We start from the raw sequence: 20,107 nt of genomic DNA on the forward strand, positions 1-20,107 counted from the left end.
TAAAACCTACCTGGCTATAATTTAAGTTAGCGACTGGACTGTTTTTTGACATTCGAATTATCCAGTTACTGATTTTCTTTTAAGGTTTTCGAACTTATTTCAAAAAATAATTTAATCTGTAAAAAATCAATTTAATGGCTTAGGCATTTTGAATAATAATTACAATTTTCTATTTCGGTGTAAATAGAAATATATATTTAATCATGAAATAAATTAATATTCTTTAAGGAAACGGATATGTTGCTATAATTGTGGCCACTACTATATATAATTAGTCTTCACTACTAAATTATTTATTTATAATAAAAATCTTTACCAATTTAAATAAAAGTTGAAAGTCATTTCCTGAGGAATATTTTTTTCATGATAACATTAAAAACTTTGACAGCTTTCCAAAAAACTAAACTGAAAAAAATAGCAATAGATAGGCCAATATTTTAATTTCAGTCACTTAGCTTTAAAATTCAGCCTCAATTTCTTTTTATGTCTATATCAACATGCAAATCTATTTTGAATATTGTTTATGGTCATTGCACCATTTGACAACGCCGCATTAGTTGGGGTTTTCCAGTGGTTATGTTGCACACCTGTTTAGTGACAGTTTATCTTGGCAGCGAAACATCAAATCGCCAGTAGAATTATTCTTGTGTGCGGTACCTGAATAGTGAGGAGTGTAGGGCACGCCAGCGTCAAAGTGCACACGAATCTACATTTTCGTCGATGTTTCGTACCGGAAAAACCATGCGGGAGTGAGGGATTATCAGTGGATGTTTGTGGTTCGAGCGTATATTTATTAAGTGCACCGCAATCAATACGTTAAGTTAAAATTGTTATACACAATGCTAAAGATGGAAACGGACAAAATCGAAGATTCGAACAGTAACTCTCAGGTGAGTGTTGCGTTTAGTTGTTCGGTCGCAGCAACTACTTCGGCATTAATCCGATTAAAAATAGATTGTTATTTTTTTTTAAATAAAGGTGCACACTTACGTAGGCATCTAACTCTCGTCCGATCTGTCTTCTGTCAAATGCAGAATGGCCTACATAGGCCCTAATTCATTGCCGAACCACGCTTCCGATATTTACCATAAAATCAAACACGCAGGCAACGTCTGCATACCTTCCGAGGCACACAACCCATACATAAACGAACGTAAATTACATCTTCCTTTTTTTTTCTAGTAACCGACCCTTAAAAACCCCCATAACAAAACAGTCCTCACGCCTCTTCCCAAATTTAAATTGTAAAACGAATTGCAAAATCGAGAGATTGTCTTTGTTGTGTCGAGGAAGGACTCGGGAGATTGGCTTGGGTGCTTGACCTTTTTCTCAGTGAGTCACTTGTGCACTTTGGTTGGATATTGTGCAAGGGAACAACAATGAAGATACCGTAATTTTTGTCGTAAAACGCGAAGACGAGGCGAATTGACGGCTTGCAGTGTCTTCCGCAGTTTTGACGAGAGACTTCGTTTGAAAAAAAGACGACCGACCAATCTCTCCGTGTATTCGTGCATTGGGAATACCGTTAAAATCACCAATCGTTGGAATCTGAGAGAAACGTTTAATTTCGCGTTAGCGATGTCGATCAACTTAAACTGTGCATGATCGATGTTTGTATGGCTGAGTCTGTTTTATTCGTTTTCTAATCTCGTGTACCGGGTTTTGTCCGTCGAAGATCCAAGGTAAATTTTTGCTGTATCATTTTAATTCGTAGTCACAATTAATAAGTTTGTTGATCAACAATTTTTGATGCATAGTTGTGGTTGCTTATTCGTATTTCATTTGTAATTTAAATTCAAAACAATACCAAATATGTAACCATCTAGTTGAATGAAATGAATAGATATTTAGTTTACTAAAAACAAATACATTGATACACGAACACAAACATATGTTTGTGTTCGTGTATCAAAGAAATTTTTTATGTTTTATTATATATATTTTACATACTGTTAAACGAAATAATAAAAAAATAATGTGATGCTTTATGAGTGTGGGACAAACAAATCTGTTATGTTGTTGTATGTGTTTTAGATATATTATTTATTATAAGTACTTTATGACACATTTTATATTTATAGTTATTCCCACTGATACTAATTTATACTTAGTCTGGAAAACGTACATACTATTTTGTTTGTTTGTTATCTTTCATACAGTGTGGCCCATTTGAAAGCTGGACACCTCCATAAATTTATAATTTTTGTTCTATTTTAAGAGACTTTTTCAATTCACAATCTACCGAGTAATATTTTAGGCAAGAAAATTGAAGAAATCAGTATAGTACTAGTATATTTTTTATATCGAATCTAACTACACCACTGGAGTAAGGACCCCCCTGATATGGGTATATAATACATTTCATAAAAAAAATTATGCATGTTTATAATTCTGTGAAAAGATCAGTTGGGGCTTCTGAAGTTTTAGTCTGATGAGGCACATTACATATAGAATAAAAAACAAAAACAATATTTTATTTTTGTTTACGCATAATTAATAACACATAATTTGAACGGAAAGTGCCTTTGTCACAAAATATCTTTTTCAAATATTTTCACTATCCTTTGCTTCTTATATGTTCGTGTGTGTCGGTATTTGGAGTTATCCCATTGGTTAGAGACGCCCCCCTACTATTGTAACAATAGCCCGATCTTAAGGCGCATGCGCAAATGGAACCAATTAGAAATATTCAAGATTAACTTATGAAACAAATTGGCGCGAAGAAGCACATTTAAAGGTGCCTCTGGAGAACTTGCTCATAAAATACTCATTGTTTTACCATTCTAACTTTATTTTTTATTAAGTAATATTATATTTTAAATAAGAAAACATAAAAATGTATTTTAATATTAACGTCATATCAATAAAATCATTTTCAGTGCCTCACCGCCTCATCTGAGTAGCCGCCACTGGGAAAGGTTAAAAATTAAATATGAAAAAGAGCACAGAATCATGAATATACATACTTTTTTATGAATTTTGGTATATGTGCAAAAAAAGTTTGTCAATATCAGACAAAAAATGCAAATTTTATGGGCCACATTGTGTTTAATATAGTAAAATAATTAAAATATCAAAAATTATTAATATTGTTCTGCACATTTAGGTGCTCTGTGTCAATTGTGGTGTTAGAACAATCGGATCGCCTTTGAATTCGTAGCACACAAACACGAGGCATAAAAATGCGTTAACAAATAGAAAGCTCCGTTGTAAATTTAGCGCATCTTAAAATTACACCAGTTGTGTTCCGTTATTTCAACACACATCCAGCGAGACTCGGTGACAGCACCGAGGCATAAATCCCCCTCTTCCCCGGCGCTGTAAACTCCAAATAATTTCTTGGGACAGTTTCGCCTCTTGTACGCACAGCCGGCCCGTCGTTTCCGACGTTTTCGGCGATGTTGTGCAACGGACGAAAGAAAGTGAACTTAACGGTCGAATCGGAAATGAAAACAATAAATAAAATGACAGACTTTCACTGGGCAATTTCAACAGGAACATCGATAACAGACGTGCAAATGTGTGGTGCAACCGCAATTGTCGCCTCGTCGTTTTGTATTCACGACGGTCACGTATCCGTGGAGTCGGTTTGGTGGTCGGGTACAACTGTCGGGAATCGGGCGTTCTTGCTTAATTCCTTATTGAGAAAGCGTTGTCCGGAGGTGGAACCGGGGTCTGTTCACAAACCGAGTCGGTTACCTAAAAGCTGTGTTCACTAGGTTTATTTATTGAAACGTATTTTTTGCGGTGAATCGTAATCACTAAGGCGTAAATGAGGCAGTTAATGTTATTGACGCTTTATCCTGATAATGACTTAATAGACAAGTGAAAATAAAGACTGCGTAAATGTTATATTGAACGAGCGTCAGAAGCTGTGTTTCTGACAGGGTGCTGAAATTTTCGATATTTATTACTGCCTATTTCAGTTGTATATTGGGAGTTAAAGGAGATTTAAGATATTAGTACATATGGTATTGTAATTTTATATAATTTTAAAATATTTTATTACCATTGATAATCAATTTTAAAAGCGATAAAAATAATATAATAAACTTGACGAGTTATTAAAAAATTAAAATTAATAATAAAACAATTATAATGATAACTTTTTCATGTGTTAACATAAAAGATAAATTTAGAAATAGATTATTCATAAGAAATGTGAAAACCATAATGAAAGTGCGTGTTTATTTGTTATTTAATAAATATAAGGGTGATCACCTTACTTATTCATTAGAACATTATGAAGAAGAGAAAAAGGTGTTGATTTGAAATTTTTGTAATAATTATAACTAAATTACTTTTCTAATTTATTTTGAAGAAAATGTCATTTTAAACTTTGCCACAGGTTATATTCGGAGGTACACCCAGTATATTTTTGAATTTTTGAATTATACATGTAATTACAAATAAATTGGTTATACCATCTCCTATACTCAAACCAAATAGTTTTTGGGCTACTATTTTTTTTCCAAAATTTTGACAGATTGTTGACTAAAATATGTGTGATTTTGCTGATATTTTAGATAGACCATTAACTTTGTTATTTTCGGAAGAACACCCTGTATGTTTTTGAACTTTTGGATTCTACAAGTAATTAAAAAAAAATTACTATACTATCTCCTATACCTAAACCAAATAGTTTTTGAGTTTTTTCCAAAAATTTTGACAGATTGTTTGTCTAACTAAAATATCTGCAAAATTACCAATTTCGGTGATGTAAAGTTCATTTCATACCATTTTATTTTGAGCATTATTAGTACAATATACAGGGTGCACTAAAAGTAGTAAAGTTGATGTCACTTCCAGCGAAACCGAAATTGAAATTTTATTCAAAATAAATTGAAAAAGTAACAAAAATGTTTGATCAAGATACAACAGTCGGTTGATAATGAAGTAAACATCAAAATAATTCAATTTGATATTTTATCAAGTTTTTCCCAAAACTAGAAGCGACATTTTTTTTCTTCAAGCAACCAAATGGCCGGACACCAAACAGGTTGTTCGAGCCGATGCGAGAATCCCACACCCAGCATGTTGGCGCTATGAATCTGCCACAAGTTCGAATTTGGGTCAGACACGAATCCGACATTTATTCGGTCACATCGATAATTCTTCGTCGTCTCATCAGAAACGGGCTTTGCCTTTTTTTACGGTCGCGCACCGTGGGAAAACGTGGCACAAATATAATTTTTAGAAATCATTTAATGAAAGTATAAACTATTAGACAATATTCATTTAATATTAGGGTTCTAAAAATTATTTGGTTTTTAATAAATTCAAAATGAATAATTTTATTATAATATATACAGTACCAGTCATAAGTAAAGCAACAAACTTACTTTTAAGAAAAAATTCTAAATACATTTGTATATTTTATATTTAAAATAAAAAGGATGAGAACTGTAGTATTATAAAATAGAACAAGGAGTCATAAGAAAAGCAACAAAATAATATACATAGTTTTACATATTTTCTTTTAGTATTTGGTAGCACATCCATTATTTTTTATTACCTCTGGACATCTTATTTTTTATGGAGGAAGCAATGTTGTCAATCTCTTGCTTAGAAACATAATTCCAACAGCTTCAAACAATTCATTTGAGTTTCAAAATTTGCCTAATTTTAAGATTTATCATGTCCCACAGATTTGCTATGGGGTTTAGATCGGGACTCTGGATTGACCACTTCATAAGATTTACATTATTGGAAACAAAAAAGTCGGTGCTGCTACAGTTCCTCTGGTGATAGAGGCTCGAATTGATCTTGACACAATATTTCGATTTAAATTTAATTGTGAATTTGTTTAAGTCTCTGTGCAATAAGATTTTTAAGATAATTCGTCAAAGCTTCCTACATGAATTTTTTATCAAACTTTACTTAGCATTAAGTAACCACCATGTGCATAAACTACTAAAGACAAACTAAAATTAAATGATTTATAACGGTGTTGTTTTACTTGTGACTGTTCAAAAAATAAAAAAAAATCATAAAAACTTTGGTGGTTCCTTGATCCTTTTGGGTATGTTTTTATATAATTTTATTAATATTATGTTTGTTACGTTACTTTTGACTGATACTGTATAAATAGTTCCTGTAATAATGTCCACCACTGTAAATATTTTTATTACAAAATAATTCAATTAATTTTAGTAAAATTGCCTAGAAAAGAATGAAATATTGCGTAACATTTCACCCAATGTGCGGTTGTGGACAAACGCAATCCCATCCTTCTTAATTACCTGACGTGTCCATTGTGGTCGCCTACCCGACCTCTTTACGTAACGTAATTTGATTTTCCTTGTAATTACTACTCAATAAAATATCAAGTTCCTCGGGATACATTCACAGTTTCTGCTCAGCCCAAGATCGATGATTCTACATCGTTGTCAACATTATTTAGAAAGTAGATACGAAATAAAATGAATCGAGTTTCATATCAAAACGGTAATTACGGTTTCTTCGTTGAACACAATAGCATTCGATAAACCAGTTAAAACAATTAAAAAACCAGTCGATACGTCCGACTAGTTTCGTCTATCTTAAAACAACATCAATCCATTACGGGTCCGGCGATAAATTCGAATTTCGATATTGGATTGGTTATTGGGTGTTCTTCGGCAATGAACCGGAGCGAAATCGACGACCTCCGGTCAACGTCAATGCCGTCCGGGGCTCGGGGTGTATTTATGATACGGGACCTATCGTTTCCGGTATCGACAACGGAGCACGATTAATCGGTGAAGGAAACTGAAACACGTCAAATGGTGGTAACCTTAAAACTGCCAACGCAATGAACAGTCGATTAGCCGGTTGATTTATCATGTTCCTGGTTTAAAAATGTCGATGTCACAATTATGTTTTTTTAATCTCTTTGTCTAATTGTAAATTGATGTGGCGTGTGCAGAACAAGTTGTCTGGGTACCATTTATGGTAGAAACATGCATTAATAAGTAAATAAATAAATCGTCTTTAGTTTGAACATGATGTACCATTACCATAACGAACCAGTTCACCGTCACGAAAATAGAATATGTTCCCGAAATAAAAATCTGTTGTGTGATGCACAATTGTTGTGTGGTTTACACAAAAAAACTGTACGAAGGTCGTTTTCGTTACCAATTCCGCCTATGCTCAGTCATTATTAAGCTACGTGACAGTTAGGAATTGACAAGTGTTAATGTACAGTACTCGGTATTTGTCGTTAAACTTTACACACTATATTTAGAATACACAGTCTCCCATTTAAAAAACCACCATCTATCTTTATCATTTATAATTCAATTTTTATCAATATTTCTTTAAATCAAGAGATAAATTTATTAGAATTTTTATTTCTGTATCATAAAAGTATAACTTAAGATATATAAAATAAAAGGTTACGAGGGCCTTTTCATATTACACCCTCAACTCTTTGTTAAATTTATATATAAATATTTTATTAACTCTTATTTCTTATATCTATAGAAAAAGTTAATTATGTACTATTGTAAATTGGAAAGTAAAATATTTTCAAAGCATCAAAAATTCAGAAGAGATATACTCTTTCTTCTGCACTATGAAGGAATAACTCAAGATTTACAAACAAGAAGGTTACTCGTGTCTTTCCATTCAAAGTCCCTCATTTTTTATGTATAAAGTATTATTTATATTTTTGTGATATCTTCAGAAACTCAAGATATACAAATAAGAGAGTTACGAGGTTTCTTTCCTGTAACGCCCGCTACTCTTTGTAAAATTTATCTATAAATATTTTATTATTTGTAATTTTTTACCATCTTCAAGAAAGTGTTATTTGTGCACTAAAATAATTTAGAAAGTAAAATTTATTCAAAGTCACAGATATGTTAAAAAGCTATTTTCATCACAATTCTTAAATATTTAAATTAAGCGAATTGTACATATTTCATTTGAATACAATTCTTGGGCATAATTTTAAATAAATTCTACACCAGTTATACAAATGCCGTTCTCCGATACACACGCATTGTTACGTCGTTTCCCGTATGCCCACGTCTTTACGAATTATGTAAAAAAATGAACAAACAACAATGCTGTAATTATTATGTGTGTTCTTGTCAAAGACATTAATTAATTTTTTAAATAAAGATGGAATTTGAACGGTTTCAGTTATTTTAAGCGATGTGTTAATTTATAAAAATAAAAGCACAACAAAGTGGCGATTGTAACTCCAATTACAGTAAAATTATTGTATAAATAGGAAAATGGAATTGTTATCCTCAAATTACTGCGATCACGTGTTATAAAAATGAACTGCTTTCATTCGATTTATGGTAAAATAGGCCAAGGAATAAAAACCGACTGAATTATCCTTCGCGGATGTCGGGGAAAACGTTGCAGTTACGTTGCCCATTGGGCAACGACTTATCGGACGAACGACCATTGTTGTAATTGGCGATTGTTTAATAACGACGCTAATTAGTGTGGTTTTCTTCAGTTTTTGACCGTGGATGTGTCGAAACAATGGCACAATGGCCGTCTGGTCGACCTTTCAGTTAAATGCGATGGTCCGCCGTTCCTTATCGTTTTTTTATTAATTTTATCCTTCAGTATTTACGTATTTTTAGTCGTAAGCAATAAGTTTCAGATAATTTGATTTACATTTTATTGACAAGGTCCCGGAGTTCCATGTATAAATGTGATTCACAGTCACGTTCATCTCGATTGTGAGTGTAAAAAATTTAATTCTAGGAAATTTCGATTAAACTATGACACATTTTAGATGGAACAACAAACAATTTAATTCCTCAATAAACTTTCGATTGGATCTCATTATTATTATGACTAAATAAGACCACATATTTTATTGTCAGCTGTGTGTGTGGTAGTTATTTACAGTGATGAATTTTAACATTAACAAATTTGATTTACTATCGGTACCCTATAAATACACTAATAAATTTTAATGAAGTACGACTTAAAGATGTGTAAACATTAATGTCATTGGCACCATGTAACTATAATTAAACAACGTGTGTCATTTTTAATCGGAGTTACAGAAATATTTAGGTTCTTTGTGATCCATAAAAATCTTTGTGACAACAACAATTTACAGGGGAAATCACCAACTCATTCATTTTTTTGTCAATTATAATTTGACTTTAACTATTTTTCTGAATTACTTTGAACATAATATACTCCTGGACAAAAGTTTGGAAACCCTAAAATTTAATGGTTTATTATGCAAATAGTTCTTAAACACTGAATGATTTAAGTAACATTACTACCTCCTATATAAGGGATTATAAATTGTATTTTCTTTTATTAAGATATTAAGTATAAGTAAATTTTATTCAAAATTATACTTTTTATTTGGAAGTTTGGAAACCTTATTAAAACAATTTAGCCAATTTGTCTGCTTTGGGACGATCCGCAAACATATCCCCAAGTATTAAATTTATTCACAATTTTGGATATAGACACTTTATTGATGTGCAGCATTTCAGACATTATTTTGTGCGATATACCCACATTTATAAAGTCTAGAATTTGTGTTCGTAAGTAGATGATCAAAATAAATGATATTTATTATTATAAACTGGCTCTTTGTCTACTTATAATATTTTTTATAATACCAAAATGAACTGCACTATACACTGTGTATTATTATTTTTATATTTTAATATATTTTTTTTATAATTATTGTTTATTTTCCATTATAAACAATTATATCCTAGGGTTTCAAAATTTTTGTCCTGGAGTGTATATATACGGTACTGGCCATAATTACAGCAACTTATTAAAATATGTTCATTGTTTTTTATTATTATTATTTATTTTATTATACAGAGCGTTTATTTTTATATTATTTTTTATAATTGTTGTTTATTTGATATTTTAAACAATTATATTCTAGGGTTTCCAAATTTTTGTCCAGGAGTGTAGTCTATATATAGAGTAGTGGCCATAATTACAACTTTTTAAAATATGTTCATTGTTTTTTAGTTATTATTTTTTTATATTTTAATATTCAGAGCGTTTATTTTAATATTATTTTTTATAATTATTGTTTATTTGTTATTTTAAACAGTTATATCCTAGGGTTTGAAAATTTTTGTCCAGGAGTGTATATGTACTACAGTAGTAATTACAACTTATTAAAATATGTACATTGTTTTTTTAGTTTTTGTTGTGTCTGTTATTCAACTGGTCAATCTAATTTTATTCTTCCAAAAATTACGTACATTTTATTTTTCAATGGACAAAATTATAGCAATCTTTTACTTTAAGGTCTTTCATTCCCCTGTATGATTTTATATTGATTATTTACTAACGGTCTGCTGCTTATAATAATTATTTAATCATTGGATGAAGTGAAACTGTAAGAAAAATTATAATTCAGCGTTATCGAGACCGCGAGTAACAAGAATAGATGGCTAAGAATTTACGGTTAAATAAGTCAATGGTTTCCCGTATTATTAAGTAATTTAGAGAAACTGACCAAGTGCTAACTACGAAAAAATTTGCCTGAGTTCGAAAGTCGATCGAATCGAAAATTCGGTTTCAAAATTCTTCTGTATAAACAGTAATTTAATCTAAAATGATTAAGATCCTAAACTATCCCGTGTTAATTGAGTCACATCCAAGTCCAAAGTTTATGTAGATTTGCATTGTGGGAACAACAAGTTTATCGCACCTTTGGCGATATTCCAAACTGCAGCATCGAAATACCACATGCAAAACTGGCAAAAGGTCTCTTTACTGCGGTACAATAGGTCGTTTTCAGTTAATTCACATCAATTACCATTCATTGCGATAGTTTAACGAGCAATTATAAATGTATTTAAATGCAGTTAAATGTCAACGAATTTTTAAGTCTCGAACTCGAATCTTATCAATGACGCAGTCTTCTAGAAATAAGTTATGCAGAAAGCAGGCGATAATAACATATTTCTGTAAATTTAATTTAGATTCGAAAATAATTTTTTACGCATTGTTGTGGGTACACTTTTACTTTTTTATGTGTGTGCTTATTACTGTTCATTTAAATCACAGGTTAAAAACGAAAGTGCCAGTCTATAAACAAAAACTATTTGCGGTTGCGACGGTTTTATCAATTTCTTACCAAGATAATTTCAAGTTCATTAAAACGGTAATAAACAACGATGAACTTTTGTTTTCCTTATGCCTCGAGAAACTTACAAGACGTCGTTCATTGAAACAAGAATCGTCGACGATAAAAACATGAAAGGTAGGTTTTAATCGATGTTTGGCCGCGACACACGCCTGAACTGAACGTTCACGGAGCATCGGCGCATCGATCAAAAAGTATAATTTGTTATTGTTCGTGAGGCGGAAAGTGTTAGATGATTCGTGTGAGAGATGTTGGGGAGTAAATGAGGCAGCCTTTAACAGTTAACGTTTGTTTGGTATTTTGGAGGTTCTAACGACAGATGTTTCGATTTTATATCGCAGTTAGGCCCCATTCAATCGCCACCTGGTATACCGTTTATTTACTTACCTATTATATGAAATTGTTAAATTTGATTTAATTGTAAACTTTGGGGCTATTAAAAGTATTGAATTTACTGCCTACTATCACATTACACAGCTTGCAATAACTTTATTCGGCAAAATAATTAATATTGATCTCTTCTTCAGAATTTAGCCGTTTATTACCTTAAAAATTAGGTAATGAAAAATATCTGGGCTTACAAGATTGATGAGGTAGATCCACTTAATATACAATAGTGGCCATAATTATAGCAACTTATTACAGTATATTAAAAATGTGAGCTGTGTAACTAGAATTGGATGTTTATTGTCTGTTTTGTTATTCTTGTGTTTACTATGCAACTGGTCAATCTAATTTTGTACTTCAAAAAAGTGCGTTTTCTATTTTTTTTTAAATAGTAAGTTAAAATTATTTTAACAGTTCACATTAAATAGAAGATTTATTGACAAAATATTTAACAAAAATCCACGAATATCAGTTGGCCTAAGTAACTGCTATTGTATTATAGTATTGGTCATAATACTGGGACTCCTGATTTTGGGTACCAAAATAAACTGCACTGAATTATTATTATTAATATTTTATATTTTAATATCCAGAGGTTTTCTTTTACTATTAATTTTTATAATTATTGTTTATTTTCTATTTTAAATAATTTTAGTTTCCAAACTTTTGACCAGGAGTATATAACATATGTACAGTAGTGATCATAATTATAACAACTTGTTAAAATATATTAATTGTTTTTTGGTTATCATTATTATTTTATATTATAATTTACATATCATTGACTTTGTGTCGGACACTTTATTACTTCGACCTTTTCCGTTAAAAACCAATCGGTAACCAATTTTGAGGTGTGTTTTGGATCATTGTCAAGTTGAAAGATATGCCTTATGCGCATTTTTTCAAACAAATACAGCTCCAAAACATTGCTGAGGATGTCTTTGTAAACGAACGAAGCAAATTTTAGTCTGGCTTCATAGAAGTGATTTTACTGCTGCCCTACAACTTTTTAAGTCTTAATCCAAATGTTTTCGAAGTATAGCGGGAATATGGGCCGATGATAAGGATAGGTCGGCCTCGACAACATACACAATTTTGACGTTGGGTGGTTTTTCGTGGTGTCCCTGGGGCACCATATGCACATGCTAAATGATTGTTTTTGTTTTGTACTAATATTGATGATAAGTCACGTCTCAGTACACAAAAAGTTATAAATAAAACTGTTGGTAAACCGCATTGACCGTATGTTGCAAAGATGACAACTCTACGTTCGTAGTATAAGTTTGTTGTGATCAGCGATAAAACTTGACCGCCACATGGTTCATCAACGTTGGCGTAAACTGATAAAATTTGCCGACAGTATTGTCAATAACTAAAACAAACAAAAGTCAATATTATATTTATAACATTAAACGCACTCAGTTAGTAATTAATTCGTCCGCTCGTATGAAATGCCTTCGTTTACTCCCTTTCCCTCCAAAAACTGTCGATGAATCACTGTCTCAATTAATGAGTGTCGCTGAATTTACATACACGGTATTCTTGAACTGGACACCATGCGAGACGAGGTCGGCACCGTCGATTTGAGGCCGCGATCCAATATAACAACGTGAAACGAAAGTAATTCCAAATATTCATCGGACAATTAGGTTTTTTAAAAACGTTAATTGTTCTTTAATCTTGCCGATTAAACATCGAAACCGCCCTGACACGTTTAATTCAATGGACTTCTTGGTTTTTTTTTTATTTATTATTGTCGCAATGTTCGTAATTGTTTTTTATGTGCGAAACGAAGGTTTCCATTAGTAACTTGCACGCTCTGTTATTGTATTAAGCGTGCAATTAGGAAACCGTATTTAATTGTTACTTAAATCACCCATGGGAGCAGATGGTTAGCAAACATTGTTTATTAACATAGTTTTTGCTTTGAAATCGGATTCTCGTTTAATCTGATACTTATGTATGGTTGTTTACTGTTTTTTATTTCATATTTGAAGAACAGCTGAGACACTGGATAAATCTCTGAATTTCATGCAGTTTTCAGTTGATTTCGAAAACATATTCATAACAAAATATTCAATTTTCGTATCCAGATTCAAATAAAACAATTAAGAATCATTTTAACTTCAGTCATTTGATTCTTTCTAGAAAATCAAGTTAATAACTGCGACGAATAAAGTGAAAGATTCCACCATCACATATTAGAAATAGAAACAAGCTTCAAATTCACACTTCATTGGGATGAAACATATAAAAATTAAATTAAATATTTGTTTATTTTCTTCCCATCATAATATTTTTATTAAATATTGTATCAGAACTTGTAAACATGGTGTATTGTTATTGAATGATATTCAATGACATGAAAATCGTCTAAATTCAATTCATCCGAATAACCCAAATATACATAGCTCATATGTACAGCAATTTTAGAAATTTTCATTTGTCTTGATAAAAATGTATGTTCAAATATCCATATAATTGTCAGTTGTGCAGTATGTTTAATAACAACAATTCGGCAATATAATTGTTTGTTATATTGACTTTATCTTTTTTCATTGATTTCAGTAGTTTTTTAATATAATTGTTTAATATTCGTATATAAAAGGAGGTACGAAATGACACTAAAAATAATAGCTTTTTTTAATGATCATGTTTTTTAATTTATTACTATATATGTATAAGCGACAGTGTATCTAATAAATATACATATATATTTCAGGGTGGTGGCGTGCAGTCTGCGACGGCGCAACAACAACAATACCCAATGACTATGTTGGTGCCATACGACACGACACGAAAAAAAGAACAGTCGGCCGCCGCGACGGCGGCCTTCAACGCCGAACGCGAGTCCTGCCTGAAGCTGTTCGAACGCTGGAGCGAAACCGATCAAGTGGAATTCGTGGAGAACCTTCTGGCACGGATGTGTCACTACCAGCACGGACACATCAATTGCTATCTCAAACCAATGTTGCAACGTGATTTCATCTCTCTATTGCCCAGTAAGTTGACTAATAACGTTGATTAATGTGCGTGGTAACTTTTATTTTTATTTTTTGTTTAGAAAAAGGTCTGGACCATGTGGCAGAAAATATCCTGTCCTATTTGGACGCTGACAGTTTGAAGAACGCGGAGCTGGTGTGCAAAGAATGGTTCAGGGTAATCTCGGAGGGTATGCTGTGGAAGAAGCTTATCGAGAGGAAAGTAAGGACTGACGCCCTTTGGCGAGGGTTAGCGGAACGAAGACAATGGATACAGTATCTATTTAAGCCGCGACCTGGAGAGAATCACAGACCGCACAGTTTCTATCGTTCCTTATATCCGAAGATCATACGCGACATTGACAGCATAGAGAGCAACTGGCGCAATGGTCAACATATTTTACAACGGATCAATTGTCGCTCAGAGAACAGCAAAGGTGTTTATTGTCTGCAGTATGACGACCAGAAAATCGTATCTGGTCTTAGGGATAACACAATTAAGGTAAAAAAACATAAGTGGTCACTTGAATTATGTAGATATAGATGTGATTACCGTGTTTCATGCACTATTTACTATAAATATGTTTGTGCACTGTTAGTAACTTTGAAGTGTTTGGTAATTGTTGCTTTGAGGGTATATGAATAACAAGTTGTCGCATAAAAGAATTTATTAAAAGTTCAGCATATCTTTCTTTTTTTTTAATTTTAGTTACTTTTATTTGAATGTTGTGTAAATAATTTAGTAGTGAATAAGTGAACCTATTACTTTACAAAAATTTACGGTTTATTTACTTTATTACAAAAAAATATACATTTCATATACAAAATTTAAATAATTCAACTAAACTTATATAATTTCTATGAGCACGGTTTAGTATAACTACCTTATCTTTATGATTAGTTATTATACAAATAGTAAATAAAACATTAAAAACAATTTAAAATTTATTTATTATTAAAAAGTAGTAATTTGCTAAACTTACTCCTAATACTACTGTTGTAACGGGTTGCCGGTGGTAATTTTATCACTATAAATGTTAAATCGGTAAATTTCAATATTACTAACTAACCTTTACTTCTGTTGATCAGCTTTTCTTAGATGATCTTCAACCTGGCTGTATCACACACATTTCTCATCAAATCAAATAATAGTTACCTTTACTTACTATTTTACTGATCTTATTTTATAATCCGGAAATTGAATTAAAACTCAGGTTAAATAGCAAGTCAACTATATTAACAAATAAATAAAAGGGAAACAAAACAAAATTATATAATTAATTTAAGGAATAACATATTAAATTGAACTTAATAAATAATTTAGTAAATAAGAAAACTATCAAAGCTTAAATTTAACACTACTAAAATTTGGTAAAATCTAGCAAAACAATAGAAACCCAAATTTTTTAAGAAGTAGATAATGACGTAAATCCTTTTGAACAGGACATGTTGGAGAATTTACTACTTTAATCAATGAAATTATTTGAATAATTGAATCCTTTCTACCAACTACAACATTGTTGCTTATTTAAATTATTTAAGAGTTTTCTTTAATTTGAAATTTTAATCTAAATCACTGTATATAGTCTAAAAAGTTTCTTACAATTGTATGATACCATATTTCCTTTGTTTCAATAACATTTGACAGTATTTAATATATATACACACATGTGCAATCCGGGAAATAACGTTTGTACTTTCAAACTTAATTATTCCAAATCAATTCATTAATTCATTCTTATAAAACTTACCAAAATTCAAATAATTCTTCTTTTAAATAACTTTTCCTGCGGTGAGGCGCGAGATTATTATATATTATTTATTACATGATAAATTTAACTTCTATTTAAACACAAACCTTTACAATTATAAATTTTTGCCAGTGTGCGTTTCTAATTAGTATTCCGATCAAAAGATAAAAACCCTTAAGACGTAGACATTGATGACAGGTAACATAATAGTGTTGATTTTCAAATAAGAAAATTGATGATGACATTTATTACTTTCCGTTTTGTGTAAAGTTAAAACATAAAAACTAAACAAAAGGTGTAGGAAATCGTGGATCGTTTCTTTGAATAAGTAATGCCAAAATCTGTATAAAAATAATTAAGCAATATGTTTTTAAAATCAAAATATTAAAAATTAATACATCTTTTTGGGAAAATCAAATAATTCTATAATACTAAATTAATCTAATTTTTATGAATACACTGGTTTTATTGTATAATTATACAAAAAATAAATAAAACTACAAAATTGTTAAAATTTATTTATTATTACAAAGTATTAATTTACTTAACTTTTAATCTTACTGTCTTATGTCGTCATTTCTAATTTTTAAGTAAAGTAGCAAATAATTTTTAATTTTATGTTTTTCCAACTTATATAAATATTTTATGATGATTTTTAAAATTTTGACATCACAGTCAGATATTATATTCATTCAGTCTTGACTTTTTGCGCAATTCGGGCACAATAAATAGAAATTTCTGTGTTCTATAAAAGAGACGAAGAAAAAAACGTAGAAGTGTATGTTTCAACAGATGTATATCTATGATATATATCATAGAAATATATGAGTTTACTATGCTGAAATCTTAGAATAGTCCAATTAAGTCGAGTTATAACATTATACAGTTAAGTCTACTTAAATGTAATGTCAAAATATAACAGTATACATTATATTGTTTAACTTTACTAACTTTATATAGTTATAACTTTACTTAATTGGATGGTTGTTTTATTAAACAACATCCAGTACATTGTTACATGGTTATATGTAATTAGGTGTAGTAAAAACTTTTCTAACTTTAATTTTATTATTTTACTTAGTATTGAACGAATTTATAATTAATTTTTTTCATGCAATCAACTTGTTAAAAACCTTATATATATTAGTTGTTAAAAACCTTATATATATATTATTAAATAAATGTATATTTTTAGATATGGGACAGGTCGACGTTACAATGCACCAGAGTTCTAATGGGTCACACTGGATCTGTTTTGTGTCTACAGTACGACGACAAAGTCATAATAAGCGGTTCAAGTGATTCGACAGTCCGTGTGTGGATCGTCAGCACCGGCGAAATGGTCAACACTCTCATCCATCATTGCGAAGCCGTGTTACATTTGCGATTTAACAACGGCATGATGGTCACATGTTCAAAGGTGAGAAATGATGCCAACAAATCCATAACGATTATTAACGATTATTCGTGATCCAGGACCGATCGATAGCCGTTTGGGACATGACGTCGGAGACGGAGATCACACTGCGACGCGTCCTCGTCGGCCACAGGGCGGCTGTGAACGTCGTCGACTTCGACGAGAAGTACATCGTATCGGCAAGCGGTGATCGCACGATCAAGGTGTGGAGCACATCGTCCTGCGAGTTTGTGCGCACTCTGAACGGACACAAGCGCGGCATCGCGTGCCTACAGTACCGTGAGCGACTGGTCGTCTCGGGCAGTTCGGACAACACCATAAGGTCAGCAACGTTAATTTTGCGGTGCCTGGTATCCTAACGTAACGATTTCTGGTCTGCGTTTCAGGTTATGGGACATCGAATGTGGCGCCTGCTTGCGCGTTCTCGAAGGACACGAGGAGCTGGTGCGGTGTATCCGTTTCGATTCGAAGCGCATCGTGAGCGGAGCGTACGACGGCAAGATTAAGGTTTGGGACTTGGTGGCGGCTCTGGATCCGCGGGCGCCCACCTCAACACTATGCCTGCGCACACTCGTCGAACACACCGGTCGCGTTTTCCGTCTGCAATTCGACGAGTTTCAGATCGTCAGTTCATCACACGATGACACCATTCTCATTTGGGACTTCCTCAACTCCATACCTCCGCCACCTGATCCGGCGGCTTCGCAACAACGCTCTCCTTCACGTAAGCTATAACTTCCAACTTTTATTTAGACGGTTAGTTTAAAGAAATAAATTATATATAAATGAAAATAAATAAATTTATTGTACCATTAATGTTGTTTTCTTTATTGCAGCTTTCATGCCATTCGAATGAAGATGGAATTTTTTAAACTAGGAATAAATTCATACCGACACATTCTACATCCTATGGATGATCGCGACATATATATAAGCAAAGAGGAGACAATTAGGAAATACGGACATTTGTGTGTACGGCAAAAGTGGATCCGCGAGAAATATGAAAAAGTAGCATTCTAGTTATTCTTAATATAATTTATGTTCAAATTCCCCTCATACGTCTGCTATGTTGTACAATCTATAAAAAATTATTTTACAAATATATCAATTCCCATAAAATCGGTCAAAACTGAATTGTGATAGTTATCGGACTTTTTTATATGAAGAACATATTACTGTGTATTTATTCTAAAAACCTAATATAGTGTTATAAATATTCTATGATCTCTTTATGTTTTCTCTCCTCATTTGATAATCGGATTTTGTGTGTGTGCATGTGTGTATATGTTGTGGAAACAAGCACTGTTTGAATTGCCTTTTTGCACAAAAGAATTAAATCGTTACTAGACAAGGAGATATGTTAAAATGTTTTGATCTTGTTTTATCAAGATAGTAGAGCTATCGTAGACACTGTTTATAAAAGGATCTTGTTGTCTTGTTAATCAATATATAAAGGCGAAAAATCTTTCATAATTTGTTGCTTTAGATTATAACAAATTTTATATAATTATCCATCTGTTTAAAATATAAATTATTATACTTTGAGCATCTCTTTTAATGAATTAACAATGGGCTATGTGCAAATATTAAAGATCAAGTAAATGGCGAAACTACAATTTGAATTTTTATTAAATATGTTAGTTTTAATGTCATTAGCATGCCTTTATTCCTTTTATAAACAAATACCATAGAATGAATCTAGATAGTTTCTTTTTAATGTAAAATCTACAGGGTGTCCTTTTGCATACCAATTTAGTACTAACCATATTAATGTATATGGCACAATGTGCTAAAATTGCAATGTTGCTAATAGATTATGACTGCCTTAAAGTTTATTGTAATATTGTTGTAATATAATTAAGTTTGTTAATTATAATTGGAATTTAATCTGAATTATATTGAGTTTAATATATTTTATTGTAAATGAACATTATTATAGTATCATGATTTATTTATTAATTGTACATACAGAATTAATGATCTTTGGACTATTTCTCATGCAACATACGATCGTACAGTATTCCTCTAAAGCAGTCAACTGAGCATTTTGTTCCACTCTAACACAACATAATTTTAAAATATGGTTTGCGTAATTCGATTTATTATACATTTTGATGTTTGGGTGGTTCAAAATTTTGCTGTTTGGACCGTTTTATGCCAAATGTAGTTCTAAATATACATTTAGATCCCTAATTATGAAATAAAGCTTTTGTGATAATAAAAGAGATTTAAAAAATCTGAATGAATGTTTTATACCTAAGTGCGTGACTACTTTTGTTTTTTTTTAGTATTTTAAATTTGAATACAACGGATCCTTTATTAAGACGAAACATGGTGTATATATTGTAGTAGTATTTAATATTGTTTGCATTTATTATTTAGAATTATTTATATTTTTTGCGTGTAATATATTTGAGAATCTCATGATGTATTTTTATTTATAGATTAGGTTAAAGTCATAAAACTGTAATTTTAA

At 31.4% G+C, this 20,107-nt stretch overlaps 1 protein-coding gene across 1 annotated transcript; it reads left to right on the plus strand.

Moving 5' to 3' along the window:
* Positions 1-620: 620 nt before the first annotated feature.
* Positions 621-20,055, plus strand: LOC109594444 (beta-TrCP). Its single transcript, XM_020009662.2, has 7 exons — positions 621-890; positions 14,205-14,484; positions 14,547-14,965; positions 17,410-17,634; positions 17,691-17,953; positions 18,018-18,355; positions 18,468-20,055. The coding sequence occupies exons 1-7, from the start codon at positions 840-842 to the stop codon at positions 18,485-18,487; spliced, it is 1,596 nt and encodes a 531-aa protein (XP_019865221.1). The 5' UTR covers positions 621-839; the 3' UTR covers positions 18,488-20,055.
* The last annotated feature ends 52 nt before the right edge of the window (positions 20,056-20,107 follow it).

Source organism: Aethina tumida, chromosome 3, assembly GCF_024364675.1.
Source record: "Aethina tumida isolate Nest 87 chromosome 3, icAetTumi1.1, whole genome shotgun sequence".
Lineage (NCBI taxonomy): Eukaryota > Metazoa > Arthropoda > Insecta > Coleoptera > Nitidulidae > Aethina > Aethina tumida.